Below are 24,944 nucleotides of genomic sequence, written 5' to 3'. Positions count from 1 at the left end.
ATTGTATTTACATGGTATGTTGATGCTACCATAACATTCTATTGGAGTGTCGTTGTATGTTATCAGTTTCTTGTCTCTTGTTTATTTTTTATATTCAGAAAACAAGCAAATGAAATGTAGATGCTGGTAATGTGTCAATTTTCAATTGCAAGCTGTGAACTTCTCTAGTATCATTTGGCAATTTTATGTTTACATAAAGAAAAGCTTCATACCTCTGAGTAATATAGAAATGTTTTGATGCTATTAAATGTTAGGCTTTTCAGTTGTTCGTCTAATACACTAAGTTATTAAAGGAAGTAGTAGTAGCAGTTGAAAATGCCAGTTAATCGAACACAAAAAAAAAGAAAAGAAAAATCCACATGTGGAGAGTTAAAAAGAATTGAATTAAATACCTGGACAATGTTTGAGTATTCTGTGAAAAACACTTTTTTTGCTCGTTTATTATGCTTCCAGTTGAAGAACTTTTTGCCTGCTATTACAAGTGGAATTAAAAAAAGTTTTGTAGATTCCAAGCAGCCACCATTTTGTTTTATTGAGGTGTGGTAAATTGTAACAGAAACATTGTTAAATTTTTCACAGCTTATTTGACATATATACATAAGAAGATGTGTGCATGTTTAATCCATGTTTAAACATCCATGACCGGTTTGCCTCATTCCTACACTGTTGCAGTTATTGTGCATATGAAAATAGTTTCATGATCTTATTTTATACATAAACAAAAAAAAAACTGGCGAAAATATAATAATTTTCAAAGCATGCACACATGCCAGTTTCAAGCCAATTAGACTACATACCTCAAAACCCCCTCCCATACATGTTTTAGTGCATGTAACATTTATTTTCGATGCAAACAGTAAAATTCAACTGTTAACATATGAAATAGAAAAATAAAAAAAATTCCCTTTTATTTTATTTTTATTTTAAAATTATTTTTTATTTTTTTCATTTCTGGATTTGGGGACAGATAATGATTTTTGTGGCTCTGAATTTTTGAGATGAAGATTGATGATTTAGATTATTTGGACTGCTGTTCTCATCTTGAGTATTTTACTTACAACACAAGGACCCATGGTATAATGGATAAAGTAAAATTCATTTCTAAGCGATACTTTTCTGGTCAATGCGGGCAATATGAAGAATACAACTGCGAATTACCATGGCTGATGAAGCAATAGCATCTAACTCTCATGGATTAAATAAAGAGTTTCATTTGAAATTCCATACAAATTTCCAAGTCAGACAGAAAGATTCCAGAGTTTGGCAAGATAATCTGATGCTGGTGGGTAATGTTGTGAGAATCACACTCAAAAAGAAAGAGAATAGTAGTCTTAGTTATTTAATTATGGTAGTCCATCCATGTGAATAGTGACGTCTTCTTCATCATTCATTTTTTTAATTGACTCTGTGTTGATGATTGTGAAGCCCAATGCGTGATCTACACTGCTTTGCCCAGATAGAGCACGCACAGGAAGACAGGATTTGGGTTTTGATGGTGGGTGGCTGCTACTTGTCGGTGTCTCAGTGTGGCTCCGTTGCTATTTGCTCATGCTGAGTGTTGAAGAAGACCATCCTGCTATCACATGTAGAGTGGCATGTGTCTCTGTCTGCTACCAAAGTCTCCAAAAGATTGGCGAGGATATTGCAGCACTTGCGGGTGAGCTTGATGCAGTATGTAGTGTTTCTTCGGGCAGCCTATGTTTCGTCGGCCGTGAGCGAGCTGACCAAAGAGAACTCTTCGAAGTAGTCTGTTTGAGGGTATCCTGATGACATAGTCCAATCATCGAAGCTGACAACAGATAAAGAGTGACTCCAGAGGGGCAAATCCAGCTCTTCTGTGGATCTCTGAATGGGACACCTTGTGCCACTAATGGAGGCCGAGGATCTACTGTAGTCGTCTATGTGAAATTATTCCAACAACCTGATGTGATGGCGATACAGAACCCATGCCTCAGAACCATGCAGGAGGGTGGGTATGACGACTGTTGTACACAGTGACCCTTGTATGGGTCCTGAGATTGCGGTTGGCAAACACTCGGTCATTCAGGTGGCCAAAAGCAGAAGAGGCAAGATTAAGGCTGCACTGAATTTCATTGCGAAGGTCGCAGGAGAATGAGAGAGTGGAGCCAAGATATGTGAAGCTACTGATATTCTTTAGAGGGATACTGTTTACAGTGAAGGTGGAAGCATCAGTTTGAGACACGTTTGGCAGGATTTTCGTCTTCTTGGTGTTGATAAGAAGGCTAGCTCAATGGTAGGTGTTGGAGACTATGTCAAGACTGTGTTGAAGTCAGCTGGAGGTATGGCTAGTGAATGCAGCATCATCGCTATACTGTAATTTGAAGATGAGCTCTTCAGAAGTTTTAGTTTTCGCCTGAAAACGTTTCAGGTTGAAGATGGTACTGGACAGCAACAGCATCATAAGGTTAAAGGTTACAGCACCAAACCAAAGTGACGGCAACCAGAAACAGGTTGAAAATGACCGGAGCCAAGATGCATCCCTACTTCACACCAATATTTATGGCAAAAGTGTCCAATTTTGCACTTGACATGATAACACAAGCACACATGCCAGTGTGAAACTACTGGAGAACCAACAAGAAAGTAGGAGAGCAGCCAAACTTCCGGAGAATGTTCCATAACAGTTCACGGTATCGAAGGCCTTGGTTAAATCTACGAATACCAAATAGAGCTCAGAATGCTGTTCACAACACTTCTCCTGGAGGAGACAAGCAACGAAAATCATATCAGTGGTATTATGCTCTCGACAGAAGCCACATCGTGATTCTGGGACGACAAGATCGACAACAGTCTTCAGAAGTCGAGTAAGCATGATCTTAGCCAATTGCCAGCCACAGAGAGGAAAGAGATGCCTCGGCTGTTGTCACAATCAGCACAGTAACACTTACGTTTGTAGATGAGGATGATGTTAGCATCCTTTCACTTTGCTGACCAGCAATCCAGAATGAACTGATGGAGATGCAGGAGGAGATCAGTTCTGCCACACTTGAGGATTTCAGCGGATATGCTGTCTTGTTTTTTAGGCTGTGAATGGCCTCCTTCACTTCACTGAGGAATGGTGGGTTGTACAGCACAGGAATGGATGGCAGAGTGGGAAGATCATCGACAATGGAGGGATCAGTGGCATTGATCTTATTAAGCAGCTCCCACAGGTGTTCAGCCCATCTTTCTAGGATACTGCTCTTCTCTTTCATGAGAGCATCATCCTTACTACTCACATGATGCATGGAGCATTTCTTGGGGCCATGGATCATCTTTACTAACTTATAGAAACCGTGGACGTCACCAAGGTTCGCATGGCTTTCGATCTTCCTAACCTTCTTCAGCCACCATTCAATCTCCATGTGACACAATTCTTGCTACATCATGGCATGGTGGGAGGAGAAACACTCGCAGAGTGTGGAAGATGCTGGATTTCTAAGAAGGGCATCATGAGCGGCATTTTTCTCACATATGAGGGATCCGATGTCCCCTGCACAATCATTGAACCAGTCCTTTTGTCGCCTCTTAGAGTAGCCAAGGATGGCTTCTGAGGCACCATGAAGAGTGGTTGAGATTTCTTGCCATTCTGCTGTGAGAGTAGTAGTAGTCACTGCTGAGACAGCAGTGGGGGGGGGGCAGGGAGGGACTCTGCGATGGCATCACATAATTTGGCTGAGATTGCCAGATCCCATAGAGAAGACAAGTCGAATTGCCAACGGGCAGAAGCCGAGGTAGACTTGAGCGAATCAGGCGGTGATCAATGGAGCATTCAGCACCACGCATGGCATGGGTCAAGAGCATGTCACACAAATCACAGTGTCTGACAATGATGAAATCGATAAGATGCCAGTGTTTGGATGTTAGGTGCATCCAGGACGTCTTATACATGTCACGTAGCTGAAAGATGGTGTTGGTAATAGTAATAGTTTCTGTTTACATTTCCAACTCCATGTCGTCTAATGACTCCTTGCCATATATTATGGTTTTTGCTAAAATCGCCCAACAGAATGATCTTATCGCTGCCTGAGGTGTTCCTGATGACAGCCGTGAGGTTGTCATAGAAACGGTCTTTCATGTCCTCCTCCAAGTCAAGCATGGGCACTGATCAGGGTGGTATAATGATTCCTGGTCAGTGGAAGCTGTAGGGTCATAAGACGTTTATCGATGGCAGTTGGTGTCTTGGGTAGATGGCGAAGCAAAGCTGACATCATGAATGCGACGAGCATCCTCCGAGAGACCTTTCCAGAAAAAGATGTAGCCCTCACCGACCTCCTCAAATGACCCTTCAATAGCAAACCTCATCTCACTAAGGGCAGTGATGTCAATGCTGTAGCGAGCGAACTCCATGGCAACTAGGGTGGTGCAATGCCATGGGCGATTTTCTGTAAGAGCATCTAGAAGGGTTCTGACTTTCCAGGTAGCAACTGTCAGAGGTCACTGTTTGCTATTCTTTATGTTTTGACCGCAAGTGGGATGTCCCAGGTGGATGTGGTTGTTCACCTGGGAAATGTTGGACAGACAGTGTTAAGGCCACCTTTTCCGGGCTCCTCCTCCATTTGGATGTAAGCAATGCAGTTCCTGAACATGACTGCTCAGTTACCCTTGTAGGACCAAAGAGAGATGCTGTTCTGGTCCCAAACTCTCAGCACCCATCTTGCCAGGGCCACCTAACAGGCAGAACACAAGCTAGAGACTTCCAGCTCTATCCGGAGCCTACTCCCGTTACCCATTATCCCATCATCGCAGGTCTTGGATGTGAGTGATGTATAAGATACCTGTGCAAAATGAAATTGCAAGTGTAAGGGGGGGCACAAGCCCTATTCCACTATCTTGACCGCCCTCAGAGTGTTCCAGTGGCACGTACGTGAGCTGTGACGACTGGCTCGCTGGTTGGCTGCAGCGTCCTGCCAGAAATCCAGTGTGTTAGAAGTCCGCTTATGTGGGGATGTCCCATAGGTTGTTACTATTTAGCCCATAGCTGGGTCAGTATTTCACCATCACCAAGTTGTTTTCACATACCGGTACTATGTGATGCTGATCCTCCAAGTTTTTTATCAGGGACCTTACCCATATCCTTTGGCTCAAGAAAAGAACTTAGACCACAAGGTAGCAGGATGTCAGTTACTTTCTAGGGTGGTGATTTCTCGCCCATAGCCAGAACCTTGATTAGCAAAATAGTTTTTACCACGGGTAAGTGGGGATTGGCTACACGTAACTCTGATCGGAGGGCTAAAGTGGATACTCAACCTTGCCCAAGGATCTCTCACAGGCTAGTGGAGGGAAGGAGGCACCTTACTTCTTCTGTTGGTGAAATAATTTTCACCCTGCTTAATAAATTAATGCATAAAAACAAAACATATCCAACAGAAACAATAGGTACAATGGGCAGACCTTGGTCGCGATCTTCTGTTAAAAAGTTCATATAGGAAAACCATTTTAAGGACGCCAGGTCTCTTTGATGTTTATGAAGATGGTGATGATGAACACATAAATAAATCAATGCATAAATAAAAGCAATACATGTCCAACAGAAACGATATGTGTAATGGGCAGACCTCAGTTGCGATCTACTTTTTTTTTAACAGAAGATTGCGACCTGGTCTACCCATTATACGTATCGTTTCTGTTGGACATGTATTGTTTTTATTTATATATTAATTTATTTATGTGTTCATCATCACCATCTTCATAAACATCAAAGAGACCTAGCATCCTCAAAACGGTTTTCCTATATGATAGTAGTCTAAAGAATCATACAAATATTTGTGTCTTTTGAAAATAATTAAAACGTAATTTGCAATATTTTTTATCAATTAAATGAATTTAATTAGTTATACTGGTTTTGTCGAAAGTCCTATAGGAAATATCAACATTAAAAAAGAATAGTATCAAATTATCAAAGTGTAGTATCTGTTCTGTTTCAAGAAGCAGTTCTTCAAGGATTTATCTCCTTTTTTTTTTTTTTTTTGAGGCTACAAAGGTTTTATTACCTTTTGCCCCTGTTCAAACTGATTGCAATTTGAGATCTTATCAGCTTGATGACAGAACACGAAATGAAGTATACATATGTGACCTAATCACAACATAATAAATACATAAGGAAAAATATTCCAGAACCTTCTGTGTGTACATCTATAAAAAGCTAAAATAAACTAATGGCTAAACAAATCGTACTAGCAGCTAATGGAGCACCATACTTCCATATTAAAGTGAATTCGAAGCATATGTGATTTGGAGAAATTATCAACTATATGTTGACATACTAGCATCATCCAGATTCATCAGCAATGACAACAGGTGAGCTGTAATAATCAGCTATGCACAGCAATAACTACGAGAGGTGTTCCAAAAATAATGCCTCCTGCTTTTTACTCCACCCTATTGCATTATTATACTGATTGAACTTCTGAAACTTTCTGCCACAAATATTGACGACGTGAGACTCTAAGAAAGCAGCCCTTATTCTGAACATGTGTCAGAAGCAGAGATGTGTCATTGAATTTCTCCATGCAGAAAAAGTTGAACCAATCAATATTCAATGCTTATCAAGCTCATGTGGTTGATGTCAAAACAGTTAGGAGATAGAATCATTGATTTCAGAGTGATGACAGAGATGTGAGTGCCAAAGTGCACTCTGGATAGCCAGGCACAGCTACCACCCCAGAAAACACTGTATGTCTTGACCAACTCATCCATGCTGATCAGCAGGTAATAGTGAATGAAATGCGTGTAGAATTGAATGTTGGTGTCAGTGCACTGGAAACGATGTTGTTATCCCTAGGATATAGCAAAGTGTGCGCTAGGTGAGGTCCATGAATGCTCATGCAGGACCAAAAGAACTACTGTCAGGACTTGTTGAATCACTACGAAGCCAAAACTGACAGATTCTTGAACTTCATTATCACTGGTAACGAAATGTAGTGTAACCATTATGAACTGGAGTCCAAATAGCAGTCAATGCAATGGCACCACTCACATTCCCCATCAAAGAAGAAGTGTTGGATATTGTGACTCCGGGGTAGTGGCAGGTTGTCAGGAAAGCGAGGAAACAAAAGATACATTGTGATATATTCAAATGTTATTCAACATGAAATATTTTAATGGAAAAAAATTTTACAAATAAAATGTAACAGTCGAAATTTAGTTCAGCAAAATAAACAAAAACCTTGGAATGCAAATTAAGCAAAATAAAATTGTTCCAAATAGTTTTAAAAGTTGGGGAATAATAATTACAATAAACAATAAAATTGACCTGGTTATGTGACGTAAAGTACAACAAAGAAACGAGTTATCATATATTCATGAAACACAGATCAGTCAAAGTCAGTTGACCGAGGACTGGACTTGCAATTGGTCAATATATTTTTAGGTCCATGGAAGCTAACGGACACAGTATGACAGGATGCAGAAGTCAAAATAAATGTTGCAAACTTCGAGTAGAAGTTAGAAATAAAGCTATGAAATTACAACCTGAATCTGGTGTTTCTTTCAGAGGGAAATAATCTTCATGTTGCAGCATCTTACAGACCAGTGGAAGAAGATATATTTCCTTTTTTCTGTGCCACACAGACGAGGATGTTCAAAGAACTGTCCATAAAATGTTATGTGACATGTTTGTGAACTGCGTGTTTTGTATATGTGTAAATACCGCACTCACCCACACACCCTCTCAATAAACATATGTATTTGTATTTCGGTTGGTATGTGTTATATACGCAACATTTAATTTGACACACACACACACAAATATATGCATGTATGTATGTTTATGTGAAATATGTTCATTCAATTATATTTCACCTTTTATTTATACCAATTCTTAAATTTATGAAGCTCGATGTAACTACAGAGCATATACAAATAAATGACAAAATTCTATATTCCAAATTTCAAGATATTGACTAGCTGACTGTTTATTTTTTGAAGTACATTGAAATGCACAATCCTTGACAGCACCTGTTTCATAGCACAAAATCATTCAAGTAATTAATATATCAATTTTTGAATATATTCCACCCTCATCAGAAGAACAGAAACTTATGAACTTTACAAGAAAATAAAGGAAGATGGACAGGATTACAAAATCCGAAAGTTGGAAGAAGTTTATATATATATATATATATATATATATATATATATATATACACACACACACACACACACACACATACTCATAGCTATGCTACAGATCATTTATTTGGAACATATATATATATATATATATATATATATATATATATATATATATATATATATATATATATACACACACTATATGCTACAGAAGTTCAAGACCCATACATCTGTAGGCAAAGTGATGTGAACCATCTTCTGGAACAAGAAATCCTTGGATTTCTTGGAACAAGAGTTGATTGTCAACTCTGACCATTACATTAATAAAGCTGAAGGCCTAGATTGCCTATGTAAAACTAGAGAAAAGGGGGAACATTTCATTTGCAACACAACAATGCCAGGCCATATACAAATTTGAAGACCACAGAATGTGTGTCAAAGTTTGGATAAATGGTGCTGTCTAACCCATCATATAGTCTCGATCTGGCACCATCAGACTTCCATTTGTTTGAACCTCTGAACGACACATTATGTGGGCAGCATTTCCCTGACACAACACCATAATCACAACCACAAAAAAAATGAACTGCCTCGGCAGACATTGACTTTTATGACTAAGGCGTCAAGGCTCTCATTCGTTGCTGGCAAAAGTGCATTGAGAATGGTGGTGACTACGTTGAAAAATAATTTCTGGAGCACAAAAGGTTTTAATGGTGCCACTTCTGTCTTCATAGCTCTTCAACATTTTCAGTTTAAAAATAGAAGGTATTACTTTTGGAACACCCCTCGTACTACAATGGGGAGCCACAATTATCAGCATGAAATCAGATAAATACAGCAACAAGCAGTATCGATTTACCTATAGTAACTAAAAATGATAGCACTATTAATATGTTGATACTTATGCAATTTATGCACCATGCTAAAATGATAATGTTATTATTTAGAAAGTCATTCTTAATATAGGTAGGAAGGGTGCTTTTTTTTAACTATTCTGTACTTTCACCTAACACTTTAATAAATGAAAGAACACATAAATGTTCTGAACAAGTGAAACATGCATGGTCTCCCGGGAATGCACAGTGAACGAGGCATAAAAAAAAATGACTAAGTTCAGCACCCCCCTCCCCGCATTTAGCCCCAAAAGTCCTCAGGGGACGTCAAATCTTGGTGAAAATTAACAAATGGTGCAGTTTTAGGCCTTAACATATGTAAATTTGAGTTCTGCACCATGCAAAAAAAGAAATAACTAAGTCCATCATCCCCCCACCCCATTTAGCCCCAAAAGTCCCCAAGACCTTAACATATTTAAATTTGAGTTCAGCACCATGCAAAACTGCTAAATAGACATACACAGAAAATTTGGACAAATATGGTAAAATAGTCCCAAAAATTGAGTGTTTTTATTAGCCCTAAAAGAGCCACTGGGGCACACGCGAAATATAGACAAACAAAATTATATAGAAATCAGTTAGTTACAACTTTTCAGAAAGTTTTATAAAAATCCAAGGCATCAATTTTTTTTTAATAAACACAAAAGTGTCAATTTTAGCCATTTTAACCTGAAAGCACTCCTCGGGGGAGAACTGGAGTTTACCCGGAAAATCCATTCTGATACTTTTTTTATTCATATCATGCTTAATGTTTGTGCAAAGTTTCAAAAAATTCCAAGGCATAGTTATTGAGAAAAGTGCGGACAGACAAACGGACGAACAGATGAACGGACAAGGGTGAATTTACAGGTCCACCCTCCTTTTGTTAGGGGACCAACAAGCGCAATTAAAAAACCCTTTAAGTATTTGTAAAGAAAAAAGAAAACAGTCCAATTATGAGAAAAATATTTATAATAAAAATAAAATTATAAATTTCCAATTACAAAAATCATTTCATTTTGTGCTCAAAGTGCCATTGAGTACCTGTTGCAGCAGGTCAGGAGGCGTTATGGATATGCGCAAATCGACCATAGACACAAAGGTAAAAAGGTAATGGCAATAGCAAGAGAAGAATGACAAACGTTGAAATTCGTTTTAAAGACGACAGATTGTCTTTTATTTGCCAAAAAGGAAATAAAATGCAAATTCGAAATTGTGGTTGGTTCAAGTAAATCAAAATCAGCCTCTGTAAAGGGACAGCTTGATGTCAGTAGGCAACTGGAGGAGGTAACCAGATGACAGTGGATACTGGAATAGGGCTACTGGACGTCAGTAGGCACTGGTATGGGTAGCTGGACGTTAAGAGGCTCTAGAGTAGGTAACGTTTACAGATAAAATAAAAAAATTGACATTACATCCACCTATGCGCATAAGACACATGTGAGTCTCACGCAAACATCACGCTTGTCGCACGCGAACAGCATGCGAGTCAAACATGCTGATTGCGTAGCTAACATTTCTTTTTTGGCATGAAATGCCGCTATTGCATGTTTTCCCCACTTGAGCAGAAAAGTGAAAATGTTGTGAAATACATTGCAACATATCAACTTACTTTTGATTTTTACGCTATTTGAGTTTGTTTTGAACGAATATCACGTTTAAAATTGTCTCTCGCAAGAAGTCTTTATGATATTAATAACTTTATTATCCAATCTATTCCGTATTATTTTCACTGGTCGCCATGTTTGTTTTTGCGAACGTTCATTTAATTTTAGCACACGCAAACATAAACATAGCAACCAGTGCAAATATGGAATAAATTATAAGTCAATGTCAAGTTTCTTTTCAACTCCTCAAAAAACTTTAAAATGACTTTTCTAGGTTTTCGGTGGTGCTGAAAATGAATATCACATTTAAATTTAGGGTAGATAAGTAGTTTTCATGATATGAAAAAATTACCTTTTCTATACAAATTTAACGTAAAATGAGCACCCACTTTCTGGCCACCTAGTAATTTCTTCATATCGTAAAACAAATTTAACTGTGATATCTGTTTTTAGCACCACCGAAAGGACGCTGTCAATAACTTTACACGAGCGGTTTACAAAAACATACTTTTTTTTCGTTCTTTTTTCATTATAGAACTTTTATAGTTTTTAACAGGTGCTTCTGCAGTTTAATATCTCAGAAAAATTCTGTATACGTTAGGGGCGGTGGAGGGGCGGGTGTGTTGTGGCAGCTCATTTTACGTTAAATTTATATAGAAAATTGATCCCCCACTTTTTGAAAAATTTAAATGCGATATTCGTTTTCAGCACCACCGAAAACCTATAAAAGTCGTCATTTTAAAGTTTTTGGAGGAGTTGGAAAGAAACTTGACATTGACCATTCAAATTGTTTAATAAAGGTATTATTTTCATAAAACTACTTGTCGGCGATAATATTAAATGTAATATTCCTTCAAAACATACCAGAATATCCCTAAAAATATTTTTTTTTTTTTTTTTTAAGTCTATACTTGGTACCCAACGGCATTTTGAACAGTTTTCTTATACGGTGAGCAAAAAGATTTAAGGAACTGAATTTTACTCTTCACCGCTTTCTTTTAAACTAATTTTTAGCAGGAAGAGACGAGTCTCAAGGGTTTTGCCCTTTATCCCCAACCTAAAAATATAAAAATAACTTTTGACCCAAGTTTAGATTCCGCACGTTTAAACTAATTGCGAGAAAAGATAAATAAAGGATGAAAGGCTAAACTCTTTTTAATACATAAATACGAAACAATTATAGTTACAATAGAATACTAAAATAAATAACTTAAACTAAAATAATATAAAATACAAATAAAAAATATGAATTAAAAATAAAACATGAAAAACAATTGCATTCATTTTATTTTAAAAATTTGGAGAATGAGATATGCAAAATATATTTTCATAAATAAATACGAAACTTACAACAAGCATTTTTCTGACGGTGATATTTCGAAGCGACTATCCTTCTTTTGACTATCTTGTGAAGGTCAAACAAGTAAGTTCACATTTTTTAACAATTATATGTCGCGGAATTTTTTGTTAAAAGTATCGATCAAAATACTGAAATAAATTTAAGTGATATCCGTTATTGTAGATAGTTTTCTTTTCTGGATGATTATAATTGAAAAGGCTAGAAGCTACACCTACTGAACATGTGAACGTTTTCGGTGTTCAAGATTTTCTTTTTAAAAGATGTCAGTCATTCAGTACAATTATTCGATTTATAATTTGAACATTTTGTTGTAACTTAAAGCATGACAAAGTACAAATATTTATGAAGATTTAATTTAATATCGATTGTTCTCTAATTTGGCATTGTTAGAAAAAAATATATGGTAGAGGAAAAAGTTTAACGGACATACGTTGAAGGACGATATATGCAAAATAAACGTTCTCTAAAAAAAATCAATGTTGAAAATTTTTATGAATAAATATTTTTACTTTTTGCGAGATCTTAAATTGCAATTTAATTTTAAAACTACAAATCACATAATTGTATACGAGATTTTTTTTTCTTTTCTTTAAGAAATTTGGGACTCTGAAACCGTACACAATCCAGGACGAGTGTTTTATGTAAAATTTGTCCCTTAAAATGTTAATTTTTAATTTTAAAGTATATCAAATTTTGGTGCTAGTGTACGTACTGATCCGCGCTATTTTTTAAAATCGTATTTCCAAGTTTAAAGTTTTTTTTTTTTTATTCAATTGTAAGGTTAAAGTACAGAATAGGTACAAAACACCCTCCCCATGTTAAGAATGGCTTTTTAAATAATAACGTTATTATTTCAGCACGGATCAATAAATGCACTGCACTAGTACCCAAATTTTTATTTTTCATGTCTCAGAAGCGTATGTATTTTTTTTTTTTTTAATCATATGGTTCTTGAAAACCTGTGGCTATTTTGGAAAATATAACTGAAACCCAGTTAGTTGGTTGGTTATAAAAAAAAAAATGGTTCTTGCACTGTGGTGGGTGATCATCTTGCACTATATTTATATAGTAAAGTAACCCCCCCCCCTCAAGTCTAAAAATTGTTTTAACAAATTTCCAGTTCGTTGACAAAAACAAGTTATTTTCCGTTTTAGGATAACCTTATACCCATTTTGTTTTTTGAAGGACTTGGACTCTTTAAAGAACGTGCGAAAAATAAACGAAGAAAAGGTCAACATTTAAAAAGCTTGTTACATTGGAAGCTTGAGAGTTTGTTCGGAATTTGGTCCTAATCTATGGGGAGATAACTAACATTGAAAAATTCCACATACAACCGCCATCTTTCTTTTAGGCCGACCATACAGCTATAGTAGCCGGTCTGTGATTGGTTTGAATTTGAATGTGTCAGGTGATTTGACTTAGCGCCTTTTTTGTATTCATGCGTTTATTTTCAGTTTAAGAACGAACACAGAACGGTATAGACTCCAACCAGTGGTTTCCTCACTAAGGAGCCAAGACAATTTCTTCATGGACACCAAACAGTCGGTGAATGAAGGACACATCTCTACAAGCAGAGACAACTTATTTTGCTGAACCTATTCAAATCCAGGATGACATTCAAGAAACTCTTTGTCATGTTATTATCCAAATATTGGATCTTATCTTATTTCTTCTTGAGTCCCAAGGGGCTCACATTATGCCTGATTATAGGCACCATCATTCCCGCTGTGTTCTCCATGATCTTCATGGATCCTTCCATAGGAACAATTAACTAACATTCCAACAGTAGGAATTAATACTAAAGGCTCCATGCGTATGGTAGCAAATCGGGCCACTGTTTTGCAAAAGGACTTACCTGAATCAAAGAACTTTCATTGCTGTTGCATTATGAATAAATTTGGAGTTTGAAAGGTATGGCTTTTGTTTGTGGAATTCATTTGCTTCTGAAGGGAGGAAATTGTGTGTAAGAAAACCAATCACGGACCGGCTACTATAGCTGTATGGCCGGCCTAAAAGAAAGATGGCGGTTGTATGTGGAATTTCTTACATTTACTAAGGAAATAAGGTTATTTTGTTGCAGATGATTTCTGATTTTGAATGTTTTTTAAAAATTCATGTTTTGCTCTAGATTTTTCCAGAAATCTAAAGTAATGTTGACTACTAAGTGTGATACGGTCGAATGAAATAGTTTGTCTCGAAGTTGATTTAAAACATCGGCGGACCTGAAGAATCTTGCCCTCCTACTTTTTTTTTCACCCTCCCCCTCAATTTTTAGCTGATCATTATCAAATGGACACTAGTCTACCAGATTTCCTGTATTTTTATTTGATAATCTGGTAATTGTGGCCTGGTAGACAAACAAAAATCCTACTTTTTAAAAAAAAACTTGGGTATTCTTTTATGACGGACCCAATGTCGTTTAACCCCTAAAAAAAAAAAAAAAAAATGAAAAATTTTTTTCTTGTACGTTTCAATGGCCTTAAAAATATGAAAGAAATTTTGAAAAAAATATTCCCGTTTTAGTGTGGGGGATCACTTTCCTATATAAATTTAACATAAAATGATCACTCACTTTTTAGCCATCTAGCATTCAACGAACGAGACATGTCATCCCTAGTATTTTTTCAAGTTTGGTGACTGAGGGTGAAGTGAAGGGCAGTAAAACATGACAAATATTTTTTGGCAGTCGGATAAGAGAGAATTACATTAGAAACAATAACGATAAATTTAATTTTTATTTTTTTTATTGATGCTTAGTAAGTATGGCCTGGTAGACCAACTCACAACCTACCTTTAAAAACTTGTTTCCTAGGGGTTTTCAGGTGTGCTGAAAATGAATCTCATTTAAAATTGGATCCAGCAACTAGTTTTCATGACATTACAAACATACTTTTCTGCAGGTTTCATAATGTGGTGACCATATTTGTTCATGCTGCGTGCAGAAACGCAAGGTGTAATTTTTTTTTGTTTTTGTTTTGTTTTTTCAAAATTTCTTTCATATAATTTTTAAAGGTCGTTTAAACGTATTAGGCAACAAAAAGAAAATTTCTTTGGGGGGGTTGGGTGAACAATGCTCACATCATAAAAAAAAAATACCAAAACTTGTTTTCTAAACTTATACAAGTCATGTTAAAGGAAAATGTTATGGCTGAAACCAAGTAAAAATTTTACAAATATTGTTGCGTTACATTACTGCATGAAACCTGCAGAAAAGTATCTTTTTGGTGTTATGAAAGCTAGTTACCGGTCCCAATTTTATATGCGATATTCGTTTTCAGCACACCCGAAAACTCCTAGTAAACAATTTTTTTAGGGTAGGTTTTATGTTGGTCTACCAGGCCACAATTACCGGATTATCAAGTAAAATAAAGTCAATATTTAAGTATTTGTAGGGGTGCTCAGTTTCTAATGCAAATTTTCTAGTAAATCCATCACCAATTTTTTTTAATAATCTGGTTGACTGAAAAACTTTAAAAAAAAAAAAAAAAAAAAAGAGAAGGAGCAAGATTCTTCATGTCCATCAAACCAAAATACACAACTAACAACTACTTGTAACCAGAATATTTATCAGTACTAGTGCAGAATTTGAATCGGATGTAACTAACCGTCCACTTGGTTTTGCTCGGATTTGACGGACCGTCTTTTTAAAAATCTAAAAATCAGGTAATTATCCAATCAATACAAAATTTTCAGTGATTATTAAGAGAGGAATGAACTTTATAACAGTGTACTTATTTTTCATAAACAATATTTTTATATATATATATATATATATATATTTTTTTTTTGCTTGTTTTGAGGGGGTTCCAAATATGCTTAAAATAATCATCTGAAACTGAACAAAACATATTGTGTTGTTGTAAGGGACGGGATTATAGATTTAAAAAAAAAAAAAACTTGTTTGCATACCTTATTTTGATGTCTGAATATCAGAACTTCGATTGTGTTTAATTATCCCGCTTTTGAGTTTTGAAGTGTGAAATTCGGTGAATATGTTAAGTAAAATAATTAAAGTTAAGCAAAACAAAAAAAAATTTTTTTTTAATATTTATACAAAAAAGGCCATTTTAAAATCTTTGATAAATATTGTGCCCTTTGTGTGAAAAATATCATTTTTTTCGATCCAGTTTGGAAACGTTTGCCGCCTTTCGACTACGGTGGACCAAACGCGCTGAAATAATTTTTTTTATTCTGCTTTAAATTGCCCCCCTCCCCATTTTGGAGAGCCTGGCCCCCACACACATACACATTAAAAACCAAACTCATACAAATGGTCACCCATCTGGTACTGGCCAGCCTCAGCGTTAATAATACAATGAAATTTTCGTCACTGAAAAATAAGTTTTTTTTTTTTTTTTTTTTTTTTTTTTTTTTTTTTTTTTTTTGTCTTCCGTAGTTTGCTTTTTATCAAGTACAAATGTAAATAGAGTAACCAAATCGACTCAAAGTAACTGGTTGCCTATATGAATAAGTTGAATTATTTGAAATCCAGGTACTTATATTATAATATTTTTGCATATTCTCAAAGAAAATCACCCTAGATCTTAGTTAGACAAGAAATAAACAAATTAATCTTTCAACCCCCCCCCCCTTTTTTTTTTTTTTTTTTTTTAACTATTTATATACGTTTTTTTTGTGCAAAACAAAAAACGCCAATTGTTAACTTTTGGGGAAAATTTAACATTTCAAATTTGATTAAAAATAGAAAAAGTTTTACATTATTCTGCTTTCTATATGATAAAATTCAGGGTTTTATCTTTCTGGAAAAAAAAAAAAGTTACTCAGAAATAATGGATTCTAATAAATGTAATTTCGTTTTAAAAAAAACTTGATTTTTCGGCCATTTTTGGCGATGCCTAGAAAAGTCTATCTAATCCTGGCTGTCTTAATTTAATTTTTCATAAATAGATTGCCCAACCCCACCCTACATGAAAAAAAAAGTTTCATGAAAAGAAAAAGAAATAACAAACAAAAAATGTTTACTTCACATTAGTTAGAAAAAAATGCGAAAAAATAATACCTTTTTTTTTTTTTTTTTTTTAAACCTTTGATCAAAAATATGAAAAATTCAAAAAGTGGTTTTATTAGTTTTGCTCAATTTTGTTTGATAAAAAAAACATTGGTTTATTTTATTTATTTTTTCACTTAAAAAAGACAAGATTAAAACAGAAATTGTTGCGGTAGGTCATTCTTTTTTATTTTCATTATATTTTTTCTGGTGATTTTATTATATTTAAATGTTTTCTTCAGTATTTTCCTTGAGTAGCATTGTTACGCGTTGAAAATCAGCGATGCTCGGCAAAAGCTGGCGGTTGATGTCATATTCCAAGAAAAGCTGAGCGGCTAGTTACTTACATCTGATTCAAATTCTGCACAAGTACCTATTAAAGCATCATGGGTACAAATAACACATAGGCATCTGAAATTAGTCTCGGTTTTACTTTGGAAAAGTTAGGTCACATGGTACTCTGTCGACGGTGTAACAGCAGAAAATTAACCCTGTGAATAAACATGGATATTTAAAGCATGGTGCAATATTTTTAGGCATTAGTATATATAAATACTATTCTACCTAACTTATTTTTAAGTGTCTGTTTAAGTAAAAACTTGGTGCACTAGAAACTTCAAAGAATTTCCGCCATCTTGTTCTAAGTTAACAACTCAGCACTACTTGTTTCAAACTTAAAACAATGCCTTAAAATAAGTAAAAACATTAAAGAGTACATTTGCATCTGTTATCGCGATGGAATTATTATTTAGAAACCCATTTTTAACATAGTGGGGGGGGGGTTAAATTATTTTAAGCAAAAACATTATGTACTTAATTGTCATGTCCAAAATAGTAATATATTACAAAAATTTGAGTAGAAAGTTAATTTTTATGAAAAATTGGGTAAAATTGCATTTTGTTGGAAGTTAAGTTGATGAAGAGTTCACATACAGGGGACATAACTCTGAACACATTTTAGATTAAATCTTAATGGCGATTAAGATTTTAGGTTTTTAGCAATTTCTTTTTTACTTAAACCACACAAGCAGCCCTGAATTTCCATAATTTTTAGATATGACTTTTTTCGACATTAAAGTATGTAATATTGTTTTTGCTTAAAAATTTGTCAACTATCTCAACAAGCATCAATGTTTTTGTCATTCAGATAAAATAAACTAATTTTTTTCTAATTACAAAATATTTAAGTATTTTTCCTATTAAAAATGAAATAAAAATTTTATTTTAATTTTCTTTATTAAATATAGAAAAACGAATTTATTTATTTTATTTTTTTGAAGTAGGTAAATATTTTTCAATGGCTAATCGATAAACAAATTCTTCATCATTGGCTGTTTAAAAAAATGATTTATACTTTATATAAAAAGATCTTCCTTTTCAATGTCCTGACAAAATGAATTTTTTAGCATATATTACATTTCTAGAAAAAAAAAGATGAAGTTTCTTCATATCAAAAAAAAATAAATTGTTTGTTTGTTCTACTGCAAGAACAATGTGTACTTTTGTTAAAGAATCATCTTGCATGCAGCAGATATCGCAGAGCTCGAATTGGATTGACAAGCCGTCAGTTGACCCACAGAACAATTCAATGATAGTAGTTATCTTCGCAAACAAGGGACAGATATATAGTGAATAAATGGCAAAAGAATATATTCAAAAGTTCATGATGTTGACCATCTTATAATTTATTCCTTTAATTCAGTTGACATTTACAATTCTTGACAGTATCTGTTTCGCAGCACAAAATCAATCACTTAATTATTATATCAATCAGTGAATCTATTATGCCCTTAATTCATCAGAAGAAATAGCAACAATCAATCCGTCAAAAGTGTGTTTTGACATGATTAAAATCCAAAAATTGGAAGAGAAGCTGTAGATACCTTATGTTTCTGTTACGCCATTTTGAATTTTAGAAATAAAGTCACTGAACCCAACTCTTCGTACTAACATGTTCTATTAATTTATGAATATTCTACCATAATGTTTTATTTAATAATTAGTAAATTTATTAATTCTAATTTGTGTATACATACTTATGAAAATAACATCAATAAATATAAACTATTATACATGATTGCATATACAAAACCTACCTAAAAAAACGTTTACCATTTACGGTTATATTAAATTATTTATTAATTGGAATTGAAACCATACATAATTCATTTCACTTAACTGTTATAATTAGGTTCATTACTATTTCAATTATAATTTTTTAATTAATTCTAAACCTTTAATTACGTTTGGTTGAAATAAAAAATTACATTGAATACTCAATTGGTTGCCTTTAAGCATAAAAAGTTAAAATTAATTTAAAGTATGATAGTTACCTCCCCTAGAACAAATCCATCGATATATTAACTTGCTTTATTTTTTTTGTTTTTAACATTAGTTCTTTTAACATACATAACCCATTTCCATTCATATCCCACTAATAAGTAATGTTTATACAGTTCTAATGTATTTCACTTAATATTGTTCAATGATTAATTAATAGTATATTATAAATTAAGCAATATGTTCAATATAAAATATTAGTATAAAAACTATTTCAATCGATAGTCATAAGTCATTAAGTTATAATTAATTTCTTTATAATATTTAATTATAAATTAATTAATCCATACATTTACCTTAATTTTTATTCGTTTTATTTTTTTATCAATATTATTACAAGTTATTTTGAAAGTAATATTTTTAAATTTTACATTTCACATACTTTTTGATAATTCAATATTTGACAATCTATTATTAATGAACATTTTCAAACTAATTATTTAAGTATAATTTTAGTTTAACATTGAATAGATCCTAGTACCCTAATATTTAGGTTTCTGAGTTTCCTAATCTCATGTTTTTTTGGTTTTAATTAAATGTGTGTATTTAAGTGAAATCTAATTTTATTTTAAGTTAATTAAGAATTCTAAATGTTATAAATAAATGTTGGAATATAGTCTTTTGTCATTTATTTGTGATATTGGTCTGTAATTTTTTTAATTTTTTTGCTCATGTTCACCCCTTACAAAGCATATCAACACTTGAACGTAAGGGGCCACTATTTGGGGCCGTGTCTCGGAAAGATTAACAAGATATTTGTTTATGTTACATTTAAACTTCTGCATATCAGTACAGCCAGGGAAGCAGGCAGCAGGAAGGGAATTCCAAAGGCTAGCTGTTCGAGGGAAGAAACTATTAGAATAGAAAGCTTTCTAGCATTTAGGGACAACAACAGTGAAGGGGTGAGATCATATTGCTAAGTGGGTTTGTCAGGGATATGTATGTTTAAGGGGTACAAGTGAAACAAGTTCATCAGAACACATTCCATTAAAATATTTGTAAAACAGGCACAGTGATGCAACATTGCGGCGATGAGACGGGCTGAAGCCTAGTTGATAAAGTGGGACCGATTAGATTGACAACTCTTTTTTTTTTTTTTTAACTTTATCTAAAAGGGAGAGACTAGTGGTAGATGCACCAGCTTCAATTATATTGAGCTTCTTAAATAAGGATTGGTATGTATTATAAGAAAATATATTTCCACATATATATATTGTGTGTGTGTAGTTATGATTTTCAAATATTTGGGGGTTTTTTTGGGTTTTTTTATGAAAGCCAAATTGTTCAGGGTGATAATTTGACTTGAATCATTGTGTTAGAAAGCATGAGAAAAGACATACAAAAAGTTATAAATTATGTTTTCGCTACAATAACAAGCCAAAAATTATGTGGTCTTGAAGCTTCTGTCATGTTTGTGAATAAAAAGTAATGAAGCAACTTTGGTAAAAGCTCTATAACCACGACAAGGTATTGCTTCTGTATAAGGTTATTAATTTTTCTTATATTCTAGACGCTAAATTCTTTTGGAGGTTTTCATAAGTTATTTTTTTGCTGTTTTATCGATATGAAATCAATGAATCAAAACTGATATAGGTAATCACACATTAAAATGATCACTAAATGGGTTGGGAAGCCACAGTGCTGGTGAACAAAAATGTTCTGTATTAAGTCCAATATACCACTTTCAATTTGAGTGGTGTAATTTGAGTGTTGAAGAAATTGAGATCCATTAACGGATTTTATTCATGCCACATTGTTTGCAAGAAGCTGATCCAAATTGAAATCACCCAACAAAAGTACCAAGAGGCAAGTTGTTGAGCTCATTGGTGAGAAAGATTTTTAAAATTCTCTAGTGGGCCAGGCTTTGCAGTACATGAGCATAAAGTTCAGTCTATGAATGCATAATCAATATTTGTAAAATCGGGTCTAGAAGAGTTACTTCCCTTGTACTGTTAGCCAAAATCAGTCGTAAAACTGTTACCTATTTTGCCCATTTAAATCCCTGGCCTGATGTAAAACATTGGACTAAAACATCAAATGACACCGTTTCATGACAAACGATGCCTTAATTATTTTTAATTCAGTACCATTTAAAAACCCTATTTAGACACTAGTATAAATTTTAGGAGAAAAATAAAAATTAGCCGCAAAAGGTTTTTTTCACCCCTAAAACACCCTGGGGCTCAAGCCCCAGAATTTTCACAGATGTATATCCATGTCTTGCATTTGGGTAATTTTCAACAAAATCTAATGGTCAGAAAGTGCTATTTTTAGCCATTTTCACCCCCTTTTGAACTTCTGGAGACAAAAAAAAATCTGAGAATGTTACATTTCCTCCCTTGGGTAGTTATAACTTCATGCAAAATTTCAGAAAAATGTAATGAGTAGTTATTAAGAATTTTGGGAACTAACAGATGAGGGTGAATTCTAAAGTCCAAATCCAACTAAATCAGGGGATTAATAAATGTGTATATTTTTCTGTAGAGATTAGATACAAAGTTGGATGTGATTTTGAAAATCCAGCACACTAAAATTAGCCTACAAAAACTCTCTGGGTAGCCCTGTCGAGATTTCTTGTAGAAGCACTTCTGGCAAATAACAAACTCCTTCTTATAAATAAGGTAAATGTGGATCACCTAGGGCTGGAGAGAACCATGCTTCAACTCACAACAAAATCAAGTCTGATTGCCAAGGATGTATCCTTGACTGGCACAAACAAACCTACCGAAGCTGTTTCAAGTGGATATAACATATAATTAGAATGAGTCGATCTAATTCTTTTTTTTTCCTCAACTCTTATGAAAATTTTATCAGATGCATTTAATATTTATTGTCCATTTCATATATTTCTCTTGCAGTTATGGGAAAGTTATTTGGCAATTTAGCCCATGTGAGTGGCGTAGTTACTTACAGTCTGTCTCCCTTTGAACAGAGAGCCTTTGCTGGTGCTATCAGCCATGGTGTCCCGAACTTGTGGTTTCGATTCAAAAGCCAAGCTCTCAGGGTTTTGCCTCGTAAGTACACATTGTTTTTATTAAGTCTATTGATAAACAAGGCAAAAGAAAATTGCTTTAATATCAACATATGCAAACTCTCCCTTTTCCCCTTTTTAAAACTTTTATTGAATAAAAAATATTGTTGGATTTACTATCAGTTAAGCAAAGAATTTTCACATTTTTGTGAGGTTGGCAGTTATGTAATTTTAAGTAACCTGTACCTAGATAGACTGACTTATTTTTTTTTTTTGTTTCATTTCATTTTATTTTATTATTTATTTTTTTTTTACTGTACATTAGATTTTTTATTTTAAAATGAATTCCTTTATGACCCTTTCAAAATTTGTAAGGAATTTTTAAACTGTCAATCGAATATCATTTTTGGTTTGAATTTCCTTGTAAATCATGTATTTGTAGATGGAAAGTTTTAGAATCTATTTGACCCAGTAATTTATAGACATTATAGTAAAATTACCTTAACAAAATTAATTTATTTTGATAATTTACTGACCGAATTGAAGTTTAAAAATTTTATTAGGTTGGTGCAAAAATGTCGTTTTTTAATATAAAGTTGAATGTCTAAAAATCGACATTATTTTTGCATCAACCTAATAAATTTTTTTAAAAAGAAAAGTAGGCTTCTGTGCAACTCTATATAATATAAATAAAAACGTCAAACTAGTGGTTAAATTCGTTACATTGAACTAATAAGAGGAGTTCTCCATTTATTTTATTCAAGAAAAAGCAGTTTTTCTAGAGTGAATTCATCATGTTTTGGTCAAAATCAAAAAATCAGCTCTTATTTAAAAACGGATAACTTCCTCTTCATATTTGACTGGATTTCATTTCTTTTCGCTCTTATGACAGTTGTCTGGGAAAACTGAAAATACTTATACTTGAAAAAAAAATTTATGATGGAGTTAGATGACTTGTTTCATGAAAGAATGACTTCCTGTTTCCTTTCACTCACATTTGTCTTTCTCGTAATGTTAACTTTGTTGGATTTGTTTAGGAAAAAAGTTTTACTTTGTTGCATTGCCCTCTTTACACACACAGGTTGGAAAATTCATCTCAATTCCAGCTTTTATTTTTTTCTATTGCCTACTTACATCTTTGAAAAATGTTTTGCAATTTATTAAAATAAAAGAAACCTTCCCAAAAGTCATCAGATCAGAATATTTTTTGTAAACAGATCTGTGCAGTTCAAGTCTAAATAATTTTCTTGTCAAATAACACTTGATGTACCCTTATTCTCTGAAAATGACCATGATAAAAATGCAGCCATAATGGAAAGTCCATTTCTTTCTGCATTTTGTTACATTCTTGTTTATTCTGCCTTTTCACTTTCAATAACCATTCTTTTGATTCTCTTGTTAAACATTTCAATGCTTGATTTAATACAGAAAATGACTTTGCATGACAATATAAAATACTAGGTATGTAGTCTTTTTTTTTTCTTCTTTTTTAATTATTTATCTTATTTATTTTTTTTCAGCTCTTCTCATGTCCTACATGATTTATGATTATGGTGAGAAACTGCATGCACAAAGCATCAGGAAGGACCCCAAAGAGTTTGAGAATGATGAGTAATAAAAAAAACACTAAAAATGCTATGTTTTGTAGAATTTGTTTATAATAAATTATGTTAAGACCTGGAGAATGCTGATTTGTTTTTATTTATTTATTTTATTTTTTATTTATTGAACCAATTTAATTCTAATAAAAACTTTGCAGTGATAAAATTTCAAAAATGATTTAAATTTTAAAGATGGGAACCAAAAATCCAAATTGGTTTTTACTGTTATTGTTATAGTTACGAATAAAAAAAAAAATTGATTCCTCTTCATTATAATAGTGAAATTTAAAAATCGAAATATTGAATTTCAAGTAAAACCAATAATTGTCATGTCGTAATGAAAATATTAAAAAATTATGAAAAACGATAAGGTAGAAAAATAATGAAAACGCTTTTTGAAGACAATTAGTGAAAATATTTTCAGAATCAGAAAATATTTAGCTCTCCCCCTTTGTGCGATTCGATCTTTCATTTTTTTTTTTTTTTTTTTTTTTTTTTTTTTTTTTTTTTACAAAACCCAATTTTTGATAATTGTCTTCACAAAACTTTTTTATTAATAATTAATTTTCTACCTATGTTTTTTTTTTTTTTTTGTAATTTTTTGATGAGTTTATTACTGTGACATGACAATTCAGTAGATATTGGTTTTATTTGGAATTCAATATTGTGAATTTCACTATAACATTTTTTTTACCTTAAGTGAAAATCTTGATTCATAACAATATAAAATAATGAAGAAATTTTGAGCCTCGGCAGTACAGGAGTGATTCTATAATGTGTTGAAGGAAAAAAAACAAAACAATATTATGTATCAGGTAATTTAAAAACAAACTTAGCAAAGCAGCTAGAACTTAGTAATTTTTTTTTATGCATTATTTACTGTGCACTCATGGGGGACCATATATGCTTCATTTTTTTTTTATTATTTAAGCAGGAGCATGTTAACTGTTTGAAAGTAGAATCTGAAACTTAATCTGCTATTCTTGCAGTATTTTTTGATTTTATTCATTTTTCACGAGTGACATAATTCATGATAGAAATAAAAAAGAAATTAATCTAATATATAAAAGGCTATATGTCTGTCTGTCTATTTTCAAACTCTATCTCTT

At 33.4% G+C, this 24,944-nt stretch overlaps 2 protein-coding genes across 3 annotated transcripts in view; one reads left to right on the top strand and one right to left on the bottom strand.

The window, feature by feature from the left end:
- The window catches only part of LOC145256166 (GTP:AMP phosphotransferase AK3, mitochondrial-like), a 410,511-nt gene that overhangs the window by 15,700 nt on the left and 369,867 nt on the right, over positions 1–24,944 (bottom strand). The gene's annotated exons all lie outside the window — the stretch shown is intronic.
- LOC145256193 (cytochrome b-c1 complex subunit 8-like) lies at positions 11,821–23,919 on the top strand. Of its 2 annotated transcripts, none has more exons than XM_080114804.1 (3): positions 11,821–11,978; positions 22,122–22,277; positions 23,755–23,919. In XM_080114804.1, the coding sequence occupies exons 2-3, from the start codon at positions 22,124–22,126 to the stop codon at positions 23,847–23,849; spliced, it is 249 nt and encodes an 82-aa protein (XP_079970930.1). In that variant the 5' UTR covers positions 11,821–11,978; positions 22,122–22,123; the 3' UTR covers positions 23,850–23,919. The 2 variants fall into 2 exon arrangements, with proteins under 2 accessions (XP_079970930.1, XP_079970939.1); XM_080114813.1 differs by lacking the exon at positions 11,821–11,978 and adding an exon at positions 16,337–16,407.

The sequence above is a fragment of the Euprymna scolopes genome, chromosome 3 (assembly GCF_053919585.1).
Source record: "Euprymna scolopes isolate OS-2025 chromosome 3, ASM5391958v1, whole genome shotgun sequence".
NCBI classification, from domain to species: Eukaryota; Metazoa; Mollusca; class Cephalopoda; order Sepiida; family Sepiolidae; genus Euprymna; species Euprymna scolopes.
This window is presented reverse-complemented; position numbering and strand designations above follow the sequence as displayed.